General features: G+C 32.5%; 2 protein-coding genes across 2 annotated transcripts; both read right to left on the reverse strand.

Moving 5' to 3' along the window:
• Window positions 1-2,243: 2,243 nt before the first annotated feature.
• On the reverse strand, window positions 2,244-2,671 carry LOC124939638. Its single transcript, XM_047480098.1, has 2 exons — window positions 2,458-2,671; window positions 2,244-2,413 (listed from the first exon to the last, which is right to left on the reverse strand). Exons 1-2 carry the CDS (start codon window positions 2,669-2,671, stop codon window positions 2,244-2,246), a joined length of 384 nt encoding a protein of 127 aa, XP_047336054.1.
• Window positions 2,672-12,768: 10,097 nt separating this feature from the next.
• On the reverse strand, window positions 12,769-17,726 carry LOC124939656 (oligopeptide transporter 7-like). Its single transcript, XM_047480114.1, has 7 exons — window positions 17,244-17,726; window positions 15,593-15,690; window positions 14,883-15,452; window positions 14,555-14,810; window positions 13,946-14,128; window positions 13,598-13,852; window positions 12,769-13,299 (listed from the first exon to the last, which is right to left on the reverse strand). The coding sequence occupies exons 1-7, from the start codon at window positions 17,724-17,726 to the stop codon at window positions 12,949-12,951; spliced, it is 2,196 nt and encodes a 731-aa protein (XP_047336070.1). The 3' UTR covers window positions 12,769-12,948.
• Between the last annotated feature and the right edge of the window lie 7,779 nt (window positions 17,727-25,505).

Raw genomic sequence — 25,505 nt, forward strand, 5'->3', positions numbered from 1 at the left:
TTCTGCAGGTTTTTGAAAATGAGATGGATATTTCAAGTTACTATAATTTACTACAGGGAGGAGGTTGTAAAGGCGTGGCGAAGATTGAAGCTACATCTGTAAACCCCAATTGCTGTATCAAACAAAGATCTGAGGGAAGTAGGGCGAAACGGGCGAAATGATATCAAACTCGAATGATGATTTAAGAATATTTTTTTAGAAATGTTGATTATCACCGAGAGTCAATGCTCTACTTTCTTTAAAAAAATTATAATTATCTCTAAGAACCACAACTGCTCTCGGTTTTTCTTCACCGACACCGTCCAAGAGCATTTATCGTGCTCGGTGAAAATAATCACCGAAGGTATTTTGGCTTTCTCCGATGGTTTATGCCCTCGTTAAATATCATTTTTCTACTAGGGAAAACATGTGATGTTTGATTGTAAGGAGTGGTGAAGTCGATATGTAATTCGATCAATTAAAGAGAAGCAAGATCGATCGTGAGAAGGAGTGTGATATTGAACAACATATCATTCATAATTCGATAATAATTTAGGTCTTTCATTTTCTTTTCTGAGAAGCACCAAAAATGAGAATGTTTAATCGTGAAAGGAAATGTGAAGTCGAACTATAGTTTGGTCTCAAAAAAAAGTTATGCCACAAGGTCCTACCTGTTTAAACGAGAGTTCGATTAGAGAAAAGTATATTCTTAAGTCTCAAAGGTAGAATATGAGAAGTTATTTCAAAATTTGAACTAAGTATATGTATATTACTTTAAGGAAGAATGTTAAAATATAATTTAAATTTTGAACTCATATTGATTAGAATTTATTTGTTAATGGGATCTATTGGAATTTAAGTTATATATTAATTTAGTGTTACTATATACTTCTATTTATAGAAACATTGTAGTTACTTCATTATTCAATGAAATATATATAGAACGACGACTCTATTAGGACATAGACAAAACTAGGCAAATCTAAATCTTGTGTTATTTATTTTAATATTAGTGTGCTCGATTTCTTAACCTACACTTTAACTCTTTAAGTAACTTGTACTGCTATTCTTTGTTGGATGTTTCTCCATATTCGTCGAATATGCATATAAACTTTGAAAGAAAGAAAAACTAATTTGTTTAAAAAAAAGAAAAATAAATTGTTACCCATGTCTAAAAATTTGATTATGCCAAGGCAAAGATTTTGCATGGTACCTACTTCATAATATTGATATGAGATTTTTCTAGAGATATGACCAATATTTAAATTTTCAATAGTTATTTGTGTGATACATAGATGAAAATAGAAACACCAAATCTGAACAAGATCGCATAAATCATCATCTCTAGTATGTTAATCTACCTTAGAATAATGGATAAGAAGAAAGCGATAACAAAGAAAAAAACAAATAAATTCATCAACATGATAGATTGGGTTAAACTTTAGTATTCCAATTGAAATATATCAAATAAATTCATCAACACGATAAATTGGGTTAAGCTTTAGTATTCCAATTGAAATATTATCAAACATTCAGCTTGTAATTGTTCTCAAAGTTCAAATGCAATTACAAGAAACTTTTAAATTCCTTACGTACTCTTTTTCGAGTTTGATCTAGAGCATTACTCTTTATCATGTTCACATTTGTTCTAAACTTATGGCGTTCCTCTTTGTTGTTCCTCGATTTAATGTCTTATATGATTCAATTAAATCATCTATCCCACAAATGCTTTTGTTACCTTTAATCCGAGCACATTTGAACAACCGTCAATATCACTTTCGACTCAATATCTCATCTCACGTGGCCCTTCATCACATACATATAGACCTGGATCAATGTGTTGTTCTAAAGTTATAAGATTAAAAAATCAAGAGCTTTCAATGTACTTTCAACAAATATTAATCTTTGCCTCTTTAAGTTTATATTTTTTTAAATTTTTTTTTTTGGGAAAACGACTTAGTGTCATTTCATTAAAATCCCAAAACGGGAAAGAAAACGGACATAGTTTCCTCTAACTTTCTAACAAACCTAGAAAGTTTTAAAATTCAAGAAACAAACAATTCTAACCAAGCAACACACATGACTTACAAACAAAACATAAAAAACTAGCTAGCCTTAAAGCATTTAAAAGATGTGACTTCATCATAATTGACTTTCCATTCGCGACAAAAGACCCATTCCCGCTCGCCTTTAGGAACCCGCCTCCACGTTCTAATTAGCGCACCACAATTAAATACAATGTCACTCCACACATGATCAATGTTTCAACAAACTCTACCAAAAACTCTAGCATTTCTCTCGGCCCACAAATGATAAACGATGGCAGCAAACCCACACTTAAAGACGTTAGCATGAAATATACTACCTTTAGATAAGACTTGGGCAGCAACTTTTATATCCTCCCAAGACCCCGGAAATATCACAATTCCCATGGCTAAAGTGAAAAGATTCCAAATAGACTTAGCAAAAAACAGTCACCCAAAAGATGATCAATGGACTCCGCAAACCCACTACAAAGAACACAATTGGCGTCCGGAATATCCATATAAGCAAGAATACGATCACGGGTACTAAGTCTACCACGGAAAGCCAACCAAAGGATGAAAAAATGCCTCGGAATAACCTTTGAAGACCAAACGAGAGCAGCCCAATTGACAATTTGACATATTTCTCTTATAGCATTCCAAACCATACTCGACTTAAATTTACCATCCTCCTCAGCTACCCAAGAGTGAACATCAGCCCTATTACTTAGACGGATACTACTCAAATAATCTAATACTCGTCTTCCTTCCGGAACCCGTCTAATAATTGAAGCCAAAGCCCAACATTAATATCGCAAATCATGGCAGCCGCACAATCCTTTCTAATTCTCAATCCTCGGAATTCCTCTTTAATGATCTGCGGTCGATTTTCGAACCAAGGGTCGTGCCAAAAGAGAGTGCCACGTCCATCTCCAAGACGAATATAAAAGATCAAATCAATACTGTTTTTTAGTTTTAAAATCTTCTTCAAAGACCAAGTTATGTCGCTTGTAATTCTACAAGTCCAAATGCTCAATTCACACTTCAAGAACCTAGAGTGCACCCATTTGACCCATAAGGAATCTTGTTTTGTTTGCAACGCCCAAAGATGTTTATAAGTAACGGCCCAGTTCCTCAGCCCAATATCACCTTTGTCTTTCGGTTTACAAACGTCAGTCCACTTGACTTTCTTGCCCCCAAGACCTTGGCTTCCCCAAATAAAGTTACGCATAATGGTGTCCAGCTCTTTCATAACTTTTTTCGGGAGAACAATTTGTTGAGACCAATATCCAATTAACCTCATGACCACGCTTCCAACCAACCTGATTATGCCCGCATACGAATGCTTCTTAGCCGCCCAACCCATAATGACGGTCTTGACCTTTTCAATGAGCGGCCTACAGTGAATAACTTGGATCTGCCTTGTTGTGAGAGGAATACCCAAATAACGTACCGGAAATAACCCTTCAGAGATGCCCATAATGTCTTGTATCCTTGCCTTTGTCTCATCATCAACACCACCATAGAACGCTGCACTCTTATCTACATTAATTGATAAACCTGTAACATCAGAAAAAAATATAAGCGCATCTTTTATAGTTTGAATGGTCTCAACATCAGCATGTGCAAGCAAAAATAGGTCGTCTACAAAACAAAGATGGGTGATGTTCTCCTCCTCGTAGAAAGGGTGGAAAGTGTAATGGCGATTCTTTCGGAATGTCGTTAAGACACTCTCAAATACCTCCATGATCAATACGAAGATGTAAGAAGAGAGGATCACCCTACTTCACACCATTTTCGCCCTTGAAATAGCTCCCGTGTACACCATTAACGCAGACAACAAAGTGAGAGGTAGAGATACACTACATAATCCAATAATTAGATATTCTAGGAAAACTAGAAACAACAAGAAAGTCATGAATAGTTCCCCATTTAACAGAATCAAAAGCCTTGCGAATATCAATTTTAAATGCAACCTGAGGTGAAATCTTCCTTCTCCCATAACCCTTAATAAGATTTTGCATTAGAAGAATGTTATGCGATATGGACCTATCGGGAATAAATGCAGATTGTTCTAACTCACTAACTTAGAAATAACTCTTTGAAAGCGCTTAGCAAGAATTTTGGAAATGATTTTATACACAACATTACAATAAGAAATGGGGCGAAAGTCTTGGATTTTTTTCAGGCATGAAATTTTTTGGTATAAGATTAAGCATAGTGACATTCCATTGGGTTAACATTTTCCTATTACGAAAAAATTCAAGCACCCCTTCTGTAATGTCATTACCCACAATATCCCAATTGACCTTAAAATATTCCACATTGAAACCATCAGGCCCGGGGCTCTTATTACCATTGATACTCGCGAGAGCCTTTCTGACTTCATCCATTGACACAATATTTATAAGATTCCAACTATCCTCAAAAGAGATTCTCTTGTCAATAATCTGATAAAGCGTGTTGAGGTGACTAAGATGCTGCCCGGTATTAGTACCCATAAGCCCACGGTAGAATTGGACAGCCAAGTTCTGAATTTGCTCTTGTCCATGCACAAAGTCCCCACTATCCTTCTTGAGTCTATGAACGTTGTTTCGAAGATTTCTGGAAGAACACTTCCGATAAAAGAAAGCTGTATTCTTGTCCCCAAGAGAAACCCACTTCTATCTCGATTTCTGTCTTATAAAACTCTTCTCCATAGAACTGAGTTCTCTAAAAGAAGCAAAAGCATATTTTTCCTCATCCCGAAGGAGATCATCAATGTCCTCATGAAGAAAGCGGGATTGAACCTCCTCAAGATCAGCCCTCGCAGCCATGACTCTTTTAGAAATGTTGCTGATTTTTTTATAAACAAATTTAGTGAGCCGATTCTTAAGAAGTCTCAATTTCTCCGACACCCAAAATATATTGGAGCCATCCACGCGAGTGTTCCAGACCTCATGGAGAATGTCTTTAAACTTATCATTATCCATCCAAAAGTTGAAGAACATAAAAGGACGCTTCACTCCCTTTTTCTTTTCCCAATAGAGCTTAAGTGGACAGTGATCAGAGATTCTCGGGTTATGAATATGAATATGGCTTCTAGGAAACTTAGCAACCCAAGTCGAGTTAATAAGACCCCTGTCAATTCTTCTCTTTCTAATTTGTTCATCACCCCTCGTAGATGACTAAATAAACAGGTTGCCGGAGTTGGTTGGTTCGACACACCCAATGTCACGAATACACTCATTTAAGTCTATCATGTCTTGGGTGATATCAGATTCAGAACTCCTTTCATTTTCAAATCTAGTAACGTTGAAATCCCCAATAACAGCCCAAGGATCCTCATCAATAATCTTGGCTTTTAGATAGCTCCATAAAATCCTCCTATCCGACCCCGAATTACAGGCATAAACAATAGCCAAACGAAAAAGATTATCGTCAACTTTACTTTTAACTTCAACCATAATAACTTGATCAGAGGAGTAGATCATCTTGATGTCAGACACATCACTGTTCCAGACAACCCAGATTCTGCCAGTTCTGCTGTTAGAATTGTGTAAAATATTCCAATTGTTTCCCATACAAAGGCATTTGATGCGATCAACATTGCGGTTCTTTATCTTAGTTTCAAGAATACCTAAAATAGTAAGCTTATGCTCCTCAATGATTCTACGAATTTCCTTGCATTTGATAGGATCATTGAGGTCCCGTATGTTCCATATCATAATATTCATTAATGGATATATGGGTTGGACTCCTGAATTTCAACGTCGCTACAGCTAGCAAGACTTCTAACCATTCTGTTATCCCCCTCAACACTGTTTTCGCCTTCAGAAAACCCATAGGAATCATTGTCTTTGCTTTCATCAATAGCCACATAGTGATTAACATCAACGCTAGGCTTGCTGGAGGAATGAGAACCACATTCAATCAAGTTTCTGCCTGTTAAGTCAACATGATGCTCATGGTTGTCAAATTTGTTTCCAGCACACATATCTATTGAGATAGGATCAGCAATAGGAATTCTAAGTAAACCCGACCCAGATTCATTCAGATCAACCCCTTCATATCCAACAGACCCATCAATATTAGGAGTAGCAGTATGCCTAGCCAAATCAGCCTTTGAGACAACAAACCCAGAATTAGACCGATCTGCCAATGCCAACTCAAAGGACCCATCCGACCTTGCATTATCAATTTCAGCCAACCCATTATAACCAGCCAAATCAGCTTTAGGAGCAACCAACCCAATCTCAGATCGACCAAATTCAGAACCATCAATCTCATGACCAACCGTGCGGCTTTCACTATTTATTGACTCAGTCAGATCATTACTGCTTAGAACCTGCTGAAGCTCAACCCTTTGCTTATGCAGATCACAACCAGCAATGTCAAACTTATCCTCCATAATAGCAATACTAGCCCAATTAGTACCTTCAGACCGAGGGGTGACATCAGTTCACAAGCCAACCTCGGTCTTATCAGAAATCCTAATGCTTTCACGGCTAGAGACCTTAGCAATTCCTAAAATATCAAATCCAACATCATTCATAAGAGGATTTAATGTTGATGGGAGCTCATGCCCATGAAGGTTAGGATTGCCACCAGAAACAACAGCTTCTGACCTTAAGACAAGATTCTAATAATGACCCTCAAAGTCCTTAATGGCTAGCATGCGGTCCCGCTGAATAGATCCTCGATTCTATATAAATTCATCAAGGCACTAAATACTAACATCCTTATCAGCACAAAAAACGGTCTTAGCATAATTGTTTTGCCGATCATACCCAACATTCTGACATGGAGGAACACAATCCTTGCCGAGAGAGTGACCATTCTCATTCATAGTTCTCTTTTGCACCCAAACATGTTTGAGCTGCTTCTTTTTCTTAATTTTCAGGCCAAAGGTTTCCTTGTCAACTTGCATTTGAGCTAACCCTCTAGCATTTAAAGTGCTAGTATTAGCCATTAGACCTCCACTCACAGTATGACCAGGAGCATGAACTATTAGGTCCAATATCTGAACATTCAACTTGCCATGACTCCTAACCTTGTTATTAGCCCAATCACGCTTGACAATCGCTTTCTTAGCTTTAACCCAGTTCTGTTTCATCAAATGCTTCAGACTTAACTTACCCTTAGCTTTAACACCAATGCTAACTAGTTTCCCAGATTTTAAGAATTTATTCAGACCAACGACTATTTCATTTCCAGCACCAATACCTACAATCCTCCCAGACTTCAAAACCCTAAACAGATCATTGACCCTATCAGCATCAGCCGTGTCAGCATAAGACCGGTTGCCAAAGCTCCCGACCTGGGGCGTATTAATATGGTTCGGATCAGGCTGTTGAGATGATTCAGCTTCTGAAGAGGGGGCACGAGAATTAGAGTGATTAGCATTGTTGGGAGAGCAAGCATTATTGATAGGGCAGTTTTTGATAGAGTGGGTAAAAGTGATGCATCGGATACAACGATTTGGTCTCCACTCATACTACACTCCAATATTAAAAACATTTCCCAATCTGTCCTGCATTTCAAGCTTCAAAGGTAGACTACTGGCCGGATGTATTTCCACACAGACCCTGGTCACCGAGGTCCTTTCATAACCTTCCATGGCTGGATCAAACGACAACGGTTTCCCAAGCATGCTGGCAACATAAGCTAGCCCAACGGGATTGCATATATGTGGAGGAACATTCTTGAGTTGAACCCAGATCTCCTCAATTTCAGGAAGCTTGCAATTTGTATTAAGTGTTTCAGTCCATTTATAAATTTTGAACCTGCGATTTCTGATGAAGGCATATTCCGCAGTTATAATATCTTGGAGCTCACTTCCATTGCAGAAATTCAGAAAATAAAACCCAAAATCATTAATGGTCACCCTCTCAAGCCCACTCTTTTCCCATAATTCTAGCAAATAATTTCTAACAATGTTGAATTGGACCTTTGTGTTACCCATAAAATGACCCACTAAAACGGACTCCCAAGCCTTGACACATGTTTCTTCAACTTGAGGAGGAAGTTTGAATTTGTATGGCTGATCAAGGGTAATTGCTACCAAAGAAGTAGTGTCAATATTGAACTTCCCTTTCTTAGGGTCCGGGGTGGTTGAATTATTCTAAACGTTGCCTTTTTGCCAAGACTTGTTGGGATTATCTCTAACAGAATAAACTTGGGCTTTGGGGCATTTGAAGACCTCTTTAATGAAATCAACCGACCAATTTACAACAATATCATACTGGTCCTTATTAAAAAAAGGTTCCAGTTCCACATATAATGAGCATTAAATTGAACATTAAGCATATCACATCGATCCCTAGCCATGACAATCTCTTGTCGTCTAATCTGAGACAGCTTCTTTCTAATTTGATTTCGTAACCCAGTTAATTTAGAGATCTCATTTTTAGTGACCCCCCAAGTAGCGTCAGCTTCAGCAGGTTTTGGACCTCCAGTAGGCTTTGGTTGACTCTAAACATGAGAAGCATCTTCTTTAGAAGCCTTACATCTAGCTTCAGGTGTAGACCCAATCGGGGCAACCCCTTCTGTATGCCCATTATTAATTTTTTCATCCCACCTAACCCGTTTACTACCAACAGGTGCAATGTTAGCAGACCCAACCCTTAACAGAATATCAACATTAGTATATGTCCCTCCAGTTTGAGGTCTCACCCTTTTACTTTGGTTAGACTTCAGCCATGGACCATTCTCATCCATAGTTACAGATTGCTGTGAACCTTTCCCATCATGAACCATTGACTCAACGTCATTATCAAAAAGAGGAGAATAAATTCCAATATAATCAGACCCCAGGTTTGGAATTTCAAAATCAGCAGCCGAATTTACATTGGGGACAGGATCAGGGGTAAAAACTAGAGTGGAGGGACTAGCATCAATCCCATCTTTTTTTGTTAGTTAACTTGAATTCAACAATTAAAACATCACATTATCTTTCTTCAACAGAATCAGAAAATTCAAAACCAGTTGAGTTGGACATATTAACAGTACAAACACCTTGACTTGTTGCAGGTCTGGAACAAGGCTTGTTGTAGAAAACCTGCTGCGTATTAGGATTCTGCAGCTTGGACATATGAGATTCAGATTCACCAATAATTGCACCATCTAATTCCAAATAAGACGTAGTGTCTTCATCCCCATGACAATTGTTAATTGAATCAAGCGCAGCAATTACATTCTCCATAAGATCAATGTTCACCCGTTTTTTGATTTCTTCCTCCTAGCCTTCGATTTACTGTTATTGATCTCAATTGACCCAGAAAAACTAGAATTTGTGCACAAACCTACACTATCAGATGTTTTAGAACATGAGGACCGGGATAAGACGGCATCAGCCTGTGAAGATTGTTTACCCGTAGTGGTCTGCAGTAATATGTCATGTGTAGAGTCAACAAATCGAATTATAGGATCGAGGCTAAGATGTGATGTTGAAGTGTGAGCAGTAGAGATTATAGTCTCCATGAAACCAGGATCAGATTCATTCCCAGGCTGAATTGAGACAATGGGGACAGGAGACCGAGTGACAACGACAGTAGAGCACACAAGCCCAGGAATAGGAATCGGGAAACCAGCAGACAGAGCCATTCGACCGGGAACTAGAACCAAACTATTTCAACCTCCTTCTCAGCTTTTTATTCATCCTTTTTGTTCTAGCTCTAGGAATGGCATGATCTGTTTTATCACCATCAATAAAGTCAGGGTCCAACATTTCTTCACAAGATTTAACGACAGCAGAAGTAGCCTTAGGAAAATCAGGCAAGATCTTTAACGCAGAAGGATCAATAGTATAAGCACCGCTACCAACCAGCCCAGTAGGATTTGCAGAAATAGTTCCAAGACCAGGGCTAGCATTCTTGACAAAAGCAGCAAGTCCCATGTCATAAGCAAGGGGGAAATCCTCAGCGAGCAACACGAAATTATGAACAGCACTAGGCACAAAAGAGGACCCATGTTCCAAACAAGACACAGTATCAGAAGAACCCCGACAAGCCTTAGAATTAGGCTCATCAGATATGTTAGGACCAACATTCATCGCAGACAGGTCCATGGTTAGACAAACGACATTAGTGTTAGGAACATCCTCAGAATCAAACAACTGGTTATCCATTATCCTCATAACAGGATGTTCAACAGGAACAATATTCAACATAATAGACCGGTCCAGACCAAGGACATGACTTGAAAGAAGATGCTCATTAGACCTAGAGCTGGGACCGCAAGCATTATAAACTGAGTCAGGAATCCCAGCCTTAACTAGCACTCCATAGCATCCGGACACTAAACAAGCAGAACCAGCAGACCTGATAGCATCAACAGCACCAGAACTAAGCTGATCAACAATATCAAGCAAACATCACCCCCACCGATTCCAGATGCATCAGAAAGACTTGAAACCTCAGCACATCGATCCAACTTAACACCTGAAACAGCAAACCTCCGCACACTACCAGGACCAACGCTAATATGACCAGAGTTGCCATCACTTAAACCCAGATTATACCCAGACCCTGCTATCAACACAACATCAAACTTGAAATAATCCGCACCCAAACTGCATCCAGTGGAACCAGGCCCAATAGCATCAGCAGAACCTGAAACCTTAGCACTTGAACCCTGCTCAACACTAACCCTCAACCCCAGATTACATCCAGACCTAGCCAACAAGACATCATCCAAGTTGACATTACCCGATATCAAATTGCAACCAGAACTTGCATTCAAAACATCACCAGGCACGACACCCGATCCGACTACAATAAAACCCAACGGAGCAACCACCCCACCAGGCCCAGAAGCATCAAAACTACAGGTTGTTTCAGACCCAGTCGTGACATAGCCCATAGGAGCACCCAAAAACGACCCGATAGGACCCACTCCAACTGTTTCAGACCCAGCCGCAACAAAGCCCACAAGAGCACCCAAAGAGGACCTGATAGGTTCAAGACCCACAGGGCAGACCGGAATAACCCCAAACTTCGAAACAACAGACAGTTTAGGCCCAGATGAACATAACACCTCAGTAAGAACCGAAGGCTCAACATGACAGATTATAGGGGGGTGCATGAAGGATTTCAGATGGTGTATCAAAGGTGTAGAGACTAGAACTAGGATCAAATAAATCAACCTGTGTAGCAGTAACTCCCAATGCATTCAGAGATAGCACTTCATCAACATAAAAAGGGTTATTATCATTCCTAATTCCGCAATCACTAGCATTCCTAGACTGTAGAATCCTATTAGAACCTAAACAATTATCAAGCACACCATCACACAATTTCCTAGCAGTACCTAAACAATTATCAACACAGGGTCCCGGTAGGACTTAAAGCATAACATGCTTCAGAATGCGGGTCAAGGGGTAAAGGAGACTTACTTGGAGCTTGTTTAACATTGAATTAAGAAGAGCCTAAGCTTCCATCACCCACAGAACTACTTTTGATTGACCTGCGCTGTTTACCCTAGGATTTCAACGACACTCTAGCCCTCCCTGAACTGTTGCTTGTCAAGGGACCGGGGAGCACCTTCTCCAAGCTAGATGGGTGATTGAGGATAGCACCTCTTGCCCGAGTTATGACACCGGACGAGTGTGAGCCGGTCATGAGATAGACTATCCTTTAGAGATGATAGTCTACAATGGAACCACAACACAATGAGTGCTACAACAGTTATGTGAAGTGGACGAATGAATCAAAAGGCGAAGTGGAAGTGCACCTGGGTCCGACCTACGACCTCCACGGTGAGGACTGAAGACAAGGCCTAGACCTCGACAAATCTGTAAACGATACACGAGAGGAGAAGTTGAACCAGTTCGCAGTGAGTAGAAGGTCCCGACAAGGGTTGACGACGCTATACTTCCGACAGCCCGGCAAAGTGACAACCGGCGTCGATCTGCTACATGCTTCAGCGAGCCATAAGATGCGTGACAATCGACCAGAAGGCGAAGGAAGGAGGCGGCCGGCTTCCAAGGAGGACGCTCGGTCGCGGCAGGAGTCCAATGAAGATTTTTTATCCAAATAGTAAAAACGCGATTTCTCCCGATTCCTCCAATGAAATTGAAATCCCTTCGGTCAGATTGCAGGGGATAGAGACGCACCATCAGGAGAATTTTGAGACTATTCCGACATTGAAGGTGCCGCCGGCGGTGATTTTTTCGATCGTGTCCGAAGTGAGAAAAAAGTCTCTAGAGTAAACTCTCTCTCTAGGCGTAGTTTTTTCATAAGTTTATATTATTATTAGATGTGACTATATGGTTCATGTAAACAACAGGGAATTCAGTCCTTGAATTGTTCCCACTTGTAACAAAGGAAAAAAAAGGCCTTTTGCGGCGTATATAAAAGTGACACAAATACATAGAGACTTAATTTTGTCCAAAGAAATAGCGTCAGTAATTAAATACCGGGCGTATTTTTATGCGCAGATAAATCATAGAAATGCGGCTTGTGTATCTCAATACATATTCGAAGATTTGTAAATATCATATATGTTTTAATATTTTAATACCATAACTGTTAACTTTTAGCGACATTTTATTTACGTTGCTAGATTAAAATTTTAATATTATCTTATTTTAAAATATTTTATAAATAAATAAAAAAAACTAATCATTTAAAATAAATATACAAAAATTCAAATTTTAGTATCAACAATATGAAACCTTTTTGTTTAACAATTAATGAAACATTTATTTTTATCAAATATCAACAATTATATGTGATTACAATTTTAATTATTCAAAATATAAGTAATAGGAAAATATCAATGTATCAAAAGATTGAGTACTCTAATAATCTAGAAACTTATAATCTTTAAGAAAGTAAATCCCACGTTCTAAAAAACAACAATTAGAACATGATGAGAAACAAAAAAAGAGGTTTGATTCGATCAGGAATCCAATTTTGGATTAGGTTCACCGTGCATATTCAAATTGTAAATCGCCAGAACCTAGCTAATAGACAACCGGGCAACCATCTACCTTGATACCTTTGGCTGTAGGACATTTAGCATAAGGACAACCATCGAGATCATTCCCCGGCCAATCAAGACTTATCCCTTCCATTCCAAGGCACAAGTACAACAACACAGCCATAAATGCCAACCCAGCATCCAACGCACCAGATAACACATAATTATACCTCTTCCATAGCTCTGGTCGGGTTCGATAGACCACGAACCCCGACAAGAACCCTACAAGGATCCATGATGTGTAATTAACAGCCGATGCTGGTGGCATCTTTACTGTCGCACCGATCAATATCGGCATGTTGATTAGTCTAATCCACTTCTTCTCCGGAAATCTCTATAATCAAATATGAGAATTTATAGTTACTTTATAAATGTATTAGTTACAATTAATATCCGTCCTTAAAGGTACTAATCTGTTTTTCAATTATATAACTTTTAAACTATGAATGTATTTTGATACGAATCAATTTTAAACTATATTTTATCCGTTTAAACTCACGCAAACTACTATATTAAAATTAGGTTTTAACAAAAAAAAATGGTATTTAATTGAAAGATTTCAAAATTAGTGATATTCTAATACAATTTTTGTAGAACTAGAATGCATATATCATTTACTATATAAAGAGTACCTTGTGTGCTAACCATACAATCATAGGAGCAACGGCTCCACCTAGAAAGAACCAGTTGATGGCCCTATAAGTGCCTTGACTTCCGAATATGCGTCGGGGACCGATCAAGCCCCAAATGACAGTGGAATCGTAGTAGACAGTGTCGGTTGGACATGTCCAAATAGAGGAGGAGGATTGACATATATCGGGAATAGTTTCAATCAACCACCAAGCTGTGCTCAAGTGCACTATCACAGATATCAATACTCCTAGAATCTGCATTTTCATGAATCCTACTATTATTTAAAATGCAAGTGCAATTAAAAAAAAAAATTAAGCTACGAGATTAAACAGTGTGTATGTATCTACCTGTGCCACAAACATATTTCTCGGAGGGATTTTCATGTAGTGACCGAGTTTTAAGTCTTGAAGGAATATGATGGCTTGAGCCATGCTCACTCCACAATAAACCTCAAAACATATATTTGCCACTGGATATCCAGGGTACAAATACCCAATTATGTACTCCGACAGGATGTTCAACAAAATTAACTGTTTAAACAAATCATAATATATACATTTAGCCATGGTGATGTCAAAATATCGATCAAAGTTTGAGATAGACCAAGAACATAAAAATATTATTTATAATGTGCCTAATCTTTAAAATATATTCCTACATTATTTAATTATATCCCATTTCTCTTTCTGAAGTTGTGATATGCTATGCATGATCTTCCCGTATGCTCCTTTTGTCTACTTGGCACGTCACATGGAAAAAACATGGCATCGTTGTGTTGACAATGCATTTTCATGGCTTAGGTGGCACTAACTAGTAACTACACTAAATGTTACTATTTCCGGCACTTAATTACCATCGGTTATTAAGCGTCGGTAAAATTAGAAATGATGAATTAAACGTCGAAAAAAGTACTATTGGCATGTCTCTATAATAATCAACATAAAAAAATAGATTACCTGATTTGATATGGCAGTAATGACACCTATAGGAAGAATGAAAACAAATGCAATGGTGCAAGCAAGAAGAACTCCCCACCATGGCAATTGGAGCTGTTCATTGTAGTATTCACACACAAAGATTGCAGCTCCCATATTGACCACAAGTATCACCAAAAACCACCATTGGGGAACTTGTTTGTAACCATTCATCAACTTTGTATGTATGTCCAATTTTTTTTCTTTATAACTATACCTTGATTGCTCCCATATTTCCCTGTTTGCATGAATATAATAATCATGAGAGGAAAATGGGAAAATATAATACAAAGAGTTTGGTTACTATTACCGGCCATGAAACAACAACACATGCACAACAATTGCGGCAATGGTAGCAAATCCTACTCCATAAGACATGGCGAAGAAAGTGCTAAGATAAAGAGGACCTTCTTGATTGTATGTTTTGAGATCAAGCTTAAAGTCAGAATTGACAATGCTTGAAATGTTGTACTCCGATCCATTTTTCTTGAAGAGTTCATCGGAGAACAATGGAAATGTTTTGGCATTATAGACATTCAACCAATAGTTTATGGGAGTTAGCACGTACATCACCAAGAAGAATCCAACCGCAATATTCGCTGTGGCAAACCATGGACTTGCTAATGGGCTTCCGAGGTAGGATGATATTGTTGACCAATCAATTCCCAAAGCTCCAAGGCTAAGACCATATAGGCCCGAGCCAAGTTGTTGGGCTAATACTGATTTAGGGAATATCCAACATACCCAAGAGAGTGATGTCAACATTTTAAATATGTATCCTGGAAAAACGTAGTAAGCAAAGCTACAAGTGAAGACAATTATGAAGAACTGAATACGCGTCAACCTTCTTCTCGACCTTTCTTCTTTCTCGTGCAAAGCCCTGTTTTTATAGCGAAATTGTTACCTCACAACTTACATTTTGTATATTGGGAAAGAAAATTGTAGAGCTAATTAGGATCTTAAATTTGAAAATATATTTAAATAAGGTCCTAAAATATTTAAGATGATAGTATTAATTACCGAAATATAGACACTTGAACGAGGTTCGATGGCCACCACATAGCGGCTGGCTCCACCAAGTACCTTCTGAATATACCTGCCCATCCTAAGCCTAGCACCTGTAATTCAAATTCCTTTAATTTATGCATTATTTCTCACTTAAAATCAAACATTAGGTGACTTGAAAGATGATTAAGATTAAGATTTGTTGAGTTTTCTTTCTTCATGTTGCATCTAAGCATTTTTATATGTAATTTGATTAACTTATGACCATCATTAACCTAACATTTGTACTAATTTGGTTTGTTTCCATTCATTTGTGCACAAGGTCTTGGATGACGTCATCGGAGATTAATAAAAGAGTGTCTCAATGTTTTAAAAAATAAATTAATGAAAACAGAAATGATTAGATATCCACTATAATGGGAATGAATCAAATGTTTCACATGCTGTGCCCTTTCTTTTTCTTTCTTTTTTGTATCCCATTATAAAACAAAAATATATCAAATATGCTTAATTTGTTTGGATTCGAGTTATTTAAATAATCCGGTTATTTAAATTATTGGAGATGATTTTGAGATTAGTATTTTTTTTAATAAAAGACTTAAAAGTTATTAATATATAATGATAAATAAATAAAATAAATTTTAATATATTAATCAATGAATTGAGTAATGTAATATAATAGAGTTTGAGTAAGAGGCTTTGATTAATGGACTAATGAGATTTTACCTGGTTATTATCACAAAATTCAAATATCATTTTATATATCTAATTAATAATTTTATCTATATAAATAACAAAATTATTGTATACTTAAATATTTTATTTTATATTAATAAAAGTTCCCTTTAATATATATATATATATATATATATATATATATATATATATAATATTTATTTTATTACATTTTAAAACTTATTTTAATATAAATAAATATCTAAAATTATTTCATTTTAAATATTTTTATTAATTATTTTAAATAAAAACTAAAACACAATATAAATCCAACTATAACCTACTCTACCATATTATCTAATATAACATTTAAATTTTAAATAATTTAAATAAATAAATAATTATACTAAAAAATAAAGTTAATATATTTGAATAACAAATATTAATTAATTTATAAATATACCTCATTTAAATTAAATATTTATAAAGAAAATTATTTAAATATTTTTTGATACATAAGATTGCGTTTATTAATAAAATTTAATATTAATATATATATATATATATATATATATATATATATATATAATATTTATTTTATTACATTTAAAATTTTATTTTAATATAAATTAAATTATGAAATTATTTATTTTAATAAAAGTTAATATTAACCTATAGTTTTTTTAATATAAATTAAATTATTTCATTTAAATAAATTATTATTATTTATGAATAATATATATAGAGTGGAGAGTATAGAAAGTGGGTTTTTTTTTCTAATTTGGTGTTTATTTGAAAAAAAAAACCCACAAGAATCCAAATAACACATTCATCAAACTAGTTCTAAGAGTGAGAGAGTGAGATATTTTAATTATGGTTATTTAAATAAATAAAAAAAAGGACTTAAATCGGAATGAGATCTGGATTTGCATAATAAAAAAAAAGATTGATGAACTATAAATATAGTTAGAACATGAGGATAGATAATTACCTGAGTAGTAATAACAACGATCAAAGAAACGAAGAATGAGATATTACGCCGGTAAAAAACCTTGACCACCGTTACAATATGAATGGCGTTAACTATGCCGGAGCCAGAGTTTGCAAAGATAGTAATCAGCACATGCTCCTTCACATTAAATGGACCAGGATTCAAAGTAAACTCGAATCGACTTCCCTTTAAGAAGACACGCCTCGTTATTTTCGCCGCCATAAGCCTCCCTAAAGGCACGACGGCGATCTGGGCGGAAATGGAGCTTATAATCAAAGGTTCGGATCTGTACCAGAAAAATTGGTTGACACAAGAAAGAACAACGCACGATATAATACCCAGAACCCACATTCTGAAAGTCACGACGGGAAGAGATGGGTCGTCTCCGGTCGGAACGGTTAGAGCCACTTGTTCCACCGGTGAATTTTCCGGTGGGTCCTCCTCATCTATTATGTCATCTCTAGATGTTACTGAAAAATTCATTATTAGTTAGAAACTTCTCGTTATCTACAAAATAATGCTGAAAATATATTGCCATGTTTGGAAATTGGAAAACCCATAAAAAAAATTGGTTCTGAATCTAAGTGTATTAAAAAAAAGGTCATTTATTTAGTTTTAGCTTACTAATTAAACGGGCTCCAAGTTGTTCTGTGCATTCTTCTTCCATGGCTCTTTCTCTCTCTTAAGTTTAATTAATTATTTGCTGGAGAGGATAATATATAGGATCTTTCGCTGTTTCCAAGAATTTGAAAGAAAATTGAAAAAAATGTATTTGGCATATAGTTAATGTGAAATAATTAGGTGAGACAAGTCTTTTTCGGATTTGTATTTTCAAATTACCTAACAAAATTAAATATTATTTTATTCTCTCACTTCTTCAACAAATCAATTAATTAATATATTAATTTTTTATAATTTTATAATTAATTCATTTAAACGTATATATTATTAAAATATTATCTAAAACATTCTTATAAAAAAAATAAACTCAATCTTAAAACTAATTTTTATAAGGTAAAATTTTGAAATAGACCTCACTAATAACTATATCAGAAAGATAATAAAGAATAAGGGGATGCTTGGTACGTGGTTTTTGTACTCAGGATTGGGAAAGGGAATAAAATGAAGTGTTTGGTTGATGGGTTTCATTCTAGAACATTGATTTGATTCCCGGGATACTCAGGAATCATCCATTCCTCTCTAAATTGGGAGGAATGAATCTCATTCCCTTGTAATGTATTTTCTCTCCCATGATGTCCACTCTCCCACGTTCTCTCTCATAATTATAATTATAATATTATATATATTTTTTCTTTTATAATTATATTAGACGTTCTTTTATAATTAAAATAATAATTAATTTTAATTTATTTATTGAAATAAATTATTTCAATTATTTATATAATATTGAGAAATTATTTTAAATAATATAAAATTAATAAAATAAAATAATTATAATAACTAATAATAAAAAATTATTTTTATATAATAAATTTATATATTATATATTAATAATAAAATTATAATAAATTAATTAAAATATAAAAACTTAAAAATAAAATAACAATTTTATATAAAATAAATATTGAAAAAATATTAGAAAAGTTAGATATAAAATATTTTAATAAAATTTTTTATTAAAAATATTATGCAATGTTATAGTTTATATTATTAAATAAAATATTATATTTTATTTGATTAATTATTAATATATAATATTTTAAAAAAATATATAATTTTTATTTATAAATAAAAAAAATTGAATCATTCAATTATTTTTTTATATATATTTAAAATATATATATATATATAATTAATATAATAAAATATTAGATGTTTATATTTTATTAAATTAGAACATACTTCAATATTTTATATATTTTAAACAATTATAATATAAAAATAATAATATTTTGTATTTTTAATTAAATAAAATATAATAAAAAAATAAAAATATTAATCTAATTCAATTACAAAATAATATTAATAATTTCTCTCTAATAAATCTAAACATTATCAATGAAATAGAAATATGGGAATGAAAATATCCAAACACTATCAATAGTATTGAGAATGATAAATACTCATAACCAAACACTACACTTCTATCAATCATACACATTCTCATTCCACACATCTATCAATCCCATTCCTATTCCGATTCCCTTATTTGAACCAAGCGCCCCCTCATTTAATTTCTATTAATAAAATTATTTTTTATTTTCTATTTATATATTTATTAATTAAATATTAATATATTTTTTCTCTATTTTTCATTAATTAAACTATTTAAATTTATTTCATTCATAAATTTTTATTACTTTATATTAGTTCCTATTTTTTTATTTCATCTTTTTTTTTATATCAGTTTTATTTCTTAAATTATCATTTTTTAAGAAATTTTAGCAACTTAAATATGAAATATTTGTTTTATGTAATATTTTTGCGAAGGTTTTATTCTTATTTAATTTAATAGGTGCAAAAATGAAATTAATAATTTTTTATTTATAACTTATAGTAATATGGATATTATTTTGTCTAGTATTTAATTATTATTCTTTTGTTGTTTGATTTAGAGATGACAATGAGTACTCGTATGTCCGATACATATGGGTACCCGATGGTCAGGTTCGAGTATTTTAAATCAGGTTCGGGGTCGGGATCAGGCATGGGGAGGAGAAGAAGGTACTCAGTCGAATACGGGGAGTGTGCGAAACCCAAACCCAATACTCAATACCCGACTATATTAATATTTTTTTATTAGTTTAATGTGAGACTTTTAAAATTCATCATTATTACAAATATCATTAAATATGAATCATTTAATTTAGTCTTATACACACTCCATTACAAATATAATCATAAATATACTACACACCAACTTTAAATAAACTAACATTGATACAGGTAAAAATATAAACAAAATATTATTTAAATATAAATATTTTAAATAAAAATAATATTATTCAAATATTTTGCACACATATCATCTAAATTATATTTCAATGATGCATTATTAATCCTAACTATTCTAAATTCTCGTCATACTTAAGCATTCGTCATGATCTTATGCCCTAAATCACCCTCGTTGACGAACGCTTTACTCAAGTCGATATTTCCAGCATTCAGTTACACTTTTCGGCATGAACTTATGCTCTGAATCACCCGCTTCCGCTTCATCTACCAATATTTGTGTACCCACATATAATAATTAATTTTAGAGGGATTCAAACCATAATCTTGTATGAAATGTTAACACTTACACCGCTAGACCGACTAATGATTGTTAAAATAATTTTATAATTTTGTGTATGTATATATATATATATATATGTATATATATTATAAATTATATTTTGAATAACTATATATATTATTTAACTTTTTCATACTAATACAAAAAATATAATAAAAGTAATTATATCTCTTATCCTACTTTAAATAAAAATATTTTCGTTAATAATGATATATATATTTATATAAAATTATATAGAATAAAATTAATTATATTTGTTAACCTAATTTTATTTATTAAATATAAGACACATTGACTACATATTTTAAAATTATTACATTTTTTGTTGTGAATCACCCTGTTGACGAACGTTTTACTCAAGCCGACATTTTCAGACACTTTTTGTAATAAATGTATGCTCTGAATCACTCTCCATGGACGAACCCTTATATTTTCTCACCAATGTTTGTGTTACTCAAGCCGACATTCTCGTTTCCGCTTCATCTACCAATGTTCGGTTACCCACATATAATAATTACTTTTAGAGGGATTTAAACTATAGTTTTAAGTATGAAATGTTAACACTTAAACCGATATACCACTTATGATTGTTGAAATAAATTTATAATTTTGTGTATGTATATATATTTTGTAAGTTACATTTTGAATAACTATATATATTATTTAAAATTTTCATACTAATACAAAAAAAATATTGAACTTATATTGTTAAAACGTATCGCGTTTATCAAATTTGGTGTTGAATTTTAAAATATAAAGTCTTATTAGCCTTATTTGTTAAAGGGTTGTACTTGTTTTTATTAACTTGCAAGTTTGAAACATACATATAGCATTTTTTATTTTATTTTTAACCGTTTTAAGTTTATGGAAGAGTCAACCCACAATCCAACTCAAGTATTTATTTACTCACATATATATCTAAATTAACCATAGCTCTCGACCCGGTAATCTGGACACTTAGATTTTCTCACCAATATTTGTGTTACTCAAGCTGACATTCTCGCTTCCACTTCATCTACCAATATACGTGTACCCACATATAATAATTACTTTTAGAGGGATTTGAACCTTAGTCTTAAGTATGAAATGTAAACACTTAAATCGTTATACCACTTATGATTGTTGAAATAAATATATAACTTTGTGTGTTTATATATTTTGTAAGTTATATTTTGAATAACTATATATATTATTTAAAATTTTCATAGTAATTCAAAATTATTGAACTTATATTGTTAAAACATCCCGCATTCATCAAATTTGGTGTTGAATTTATAATATGAAGTATTAGTATCTTAGTTGGTTAAAAGGTTGTATTTGTTTGGTTAGGTTGCAAGTTTGAAACATACATATAGTATTTTTATTTTATTTTTAACCGTTTTAAGCCTATGGGCGGTCAACCCACAATCCGACCCAAGTATTTATTTACTCTCACATATATATATCCAAATTAACCACAGCTCTCGACCCGACAATCCGGACACTTTAAAAATTAAGCATCATTATATATATATATATATATATATATATATATATATATATATATATATATATATATATATATATATATATATATATATATATATATATATATATTGTATTTCCCAAAGATATATTTCTCTACATAAATCTTAAACTTCAACTTTTATTTTATTAACAAAAAATATTGCTTATCACTCGTCATTCTCCATCTTCATTTTCCAAGTTTTTCAATTAAAATTTATTTTTTTCTCATTCTCTAGTTTATTTTTCTCAAGATTATCTACAAAATAAGTATGTAGGTAAGTAATGGTTTTATTTGTATTTTAATATTTTTATATTACTAATTTTAAAATTATTAAAGTTATATTTTTTTCTTCAATCTTTATAATCTTGTAAGTTTTTTAATCGGGTAATGGGGTACCCGTCGTGGATCGGGTACCTGCTGAATTGGGGATGGAGATAGAAATATAGATACCCATCGGGTTCAGGGTCGGGGTAGGATAATATAATGAAAGTCGGGTTCGAGGATGGATACTTCACTACCCGACAGGTAGGGTACTCGTTGTCATATCTTGTTTGATGAATGAGTTGTTATTATTATTCAATTCTTAATTCTTAATTTATTTATTTTTATGTTGAATGATTTTTATTGTTAAAAAGATAAATCATTTATATCTAACCATTAAGAATAAATAATTTTTAAAATAATTAATAATCAATGTTAATATAAAAAAACATAAAAAGATGAAACAATATAAAATTAAAATAATTAATGATATATATATATATATATATATATATATATATATATATATATATATAAAATAAAATTAAAATAACCAAGAATAAATACTTAATAAGAAATTTATGAAAAAAAGAAAAATTAATTAATAAAAAATAAAAAAAAATATAATAATATTTAATTAATAAATATATAAATTAAAAAATAAAAATTAACTATGTTTTATTGAAAGAGACTAAATGAGCATATTTTTGATAATATGTATATTTAAATGACATTTTATTAATATATACTTCTAAAGAAATTTTTTTTAACTAAAATACTCAAATATCCTTTATTTTAAATTATTGTTACTTATTTTATTTATATATTTTAATATTTTTTAATTTATTCTATTAAAAAAATATTATTATTTCTTCAAAATTATTACCAATAATTATGTTTTCTATCTTCAAAACTCAATTTGATTTGGCTAAAATAAATTCTCTCTTTTTTTTTCAATTTTTTAAAGTCAATTAAACAATAAAAATTAATAAATTTTACACGATTTTCATCTTATATTTATAATTGCCACAAATATGTGCAGTAAATATAAATCTCCTACCATTTTCCAAAACAAAATAAAGAATAATAATAATAATAATTCTCTCTGGTCACAAAAATCTCGGTCATTTTCTTGAATTTGTTTCCTCCCGTGGTCATTTTTCTATTTTTCCCTTTTTATCTACACTGCACAGAACAAAACTATCATGAACATGTCATTTTCCCAAAACAAAAAAATTAATTAATTAATTTTAAAAGAAAATAATGTTTGATTTTTTAAATTTATTTAAATAACACAAAATCGAACCTATATATACAATATATATATATATATATATATATATATATATATATATATATATATATATATATATATATATATTCAAATAATCTATCAACAAGCCCATAATATAATAAATATATTTTCCAACTGTGGCTTGTTTGATGTTGGTTATTCTTATTTGGATGTTTTGTATTGAATTTTTTTGTTGTTGATGAAAAAGTAATTTATTTGAATTATTTATTAATTAAATTATTATAAAAATTTTTGTATTTAAAATTTAAATTTTATAAAAGATAAAAGTATTTTAATATATATTTAGATTGATAAATTAAGTAACTGATCATTGAAAAAATAAAAAAAATATTGATTTCGGATAATAAAAAATTCAAAAAAAAAAAAACAACATACTACCTGTATGAAATCTTAATATAACATCCAAAATTTATCTGAATTGACTTACTTTTATTAGCTGTCTCAAATAACATAGATTGAAGAAAAATTGGATCATAACTTACTAAATGTTTAATTTGGTTAAGAAAAGATAAAAAAAAAAAATATATCCAAAGAACGTTAGTTGGCATTAATGGTTAAAAGAAACAAAACAGAACAAAATAAAATAAAAAATTAAATCCACCAAGAAAAAAATAGTCCAACTGAATCGATTATGATCTTCAACTCAACAGAATATGACTTCAATCCAACTAAATTAATGCATTATAGCTTGTAATTGTCATAACAAAATTACGTCTAACTTGATTCTTTTCGAAAAAGATACAATAAAAAGTCTAAAACTTAGTCAAATATGTTTCATGTGATGGACATGAATAGACGGAAAGTTCAAAATATAATAAAAGTTTTGTTTATCAACTGTTTGCTTAAGGAAGAAAACAATTATAAATATACAATAAAATGAAAAAAAAGTTAGAGAATATAAATAAAAGTATGGGTTAGATATTCAGAATTTTGGTGAGACGATGGGGTAAACGAACGATATCGATTTTTACTCGAATTACGGGTGGTGAATTCTCACGACATTCTCTACAATATGATTAATTTAGATAATTGCTTGGACTTCTCTCATATACTTGTTTGAATATTTCACTTTGGTAATATGTTACGGTCCAGAATTTAATGTTGCAGTCCCAAAATAATTTCAGCACCCTTTACAGTCCTATTGTGCACTTAAACTAGATTTCTGTTTTTTAGTTTAAATTCAGTTTTATTTTCCTTTTCTGTTATTTCTCAAACTGAATTCTGTTATTTTTCTAGTAGTTGTTGCAACAATAATCCTGAATATTCTGAAGTAAATCAGCACTTATATAAGACGGATCCCTCTTCCCCAAGGACGGATCGAATAATGAATATATGAAATTTTTTATGAAAGTTCTTCACCCCTATGCAATTTTATGTTTTAAACCTTTATTTTGGACTGTTTGGTATAGATCAGCAATATTTTTTTCTCATCTTTGAATTTTTTTTTCTCTCATTTCAAATTCTTCTTTATAAAACTCTTCTGCAACACTTCGATTATATATTTCTCACCCGGTCCTAAAGATCAAGAACTCGATTATTGAAATCAAGAACTCAAAACTCTAGTTACAATTTAACTCATAACATCTTGGTATTAGAGCAAGTCGATTCTAAAATGATAGCCAACAAAGATGGATGTTCTAAAGACCCTAATCGAAGGCCTGTCCCAACAATCAACCTCTATGCACGCTGCCCTTATGCAAAATATGACCAAATTAAGCAATAACATGGATAGAAGGTTCAACACCGCTAAAGAAATAATGGCACCCATTGAAACTTGTGTGTATGACAATGACCAAGATGTTGGGTTTTGCAACAACAAAACTATGGATCTTCTTCGAAATCAAACCTGTAACAAATCAGTTTCCAAATCGTCTATGACGACAAACAGATTACGAAGACTGAAATAACACACAGCAATAAACG

This window comes from Impatiens glandulifera, chromosome 1 (assembly GCF_907164915.1).
Source record: "Impatiens glandulifera chromosome 1, dImpGla2.1, whole genome shotgun sequence".
NCBI lineage: Eukaryota > Viridiplantae > Streptophyta > Magnoliopsida > Ericales > Balsaminaceae > Impatiens > Impatiens glandulifera.

Excerpts from the sequence above, each read along its gene's own strand:
- LOC124939638 (XM_047480098.1), bottom strand. The coding sequence starts at position 2,671 with ATGGTTTGGAATGCTATAAGAGAAATATGTCAAATTGTCAATTGGGCT. Across the intron at positions 2,414-2,457 it reads GTCCATTGATCATCTTTTGG|CCATGGGAATTGTGATATTT; the intron begins GTGACTGTTTTT and ends TTTTCACTTTAG.
- LOC124939656 (XM_047480114.1), bottom strand. The coding sequence starts at position 17,726 with ATGAATTTTTCAGTAACATCTAGAGATGACATAATAGATGAGGAGGAC. Across the intron at positions 13,853-13,945 it reads GAAATATGTTTGTGGCACAG|ATTCTAGGAGTATTGATATC; the intron begins GTAGATACATAC and ends ATGAAAATGCAG. Across the intron at positions 13,300-13,597 it reads TTGTATGGTTAGCACACAAG|AGATTTCCGGAGAAGAAGTG; the intron begins GTACTCTTTATA and ends ATTTGATTATAG.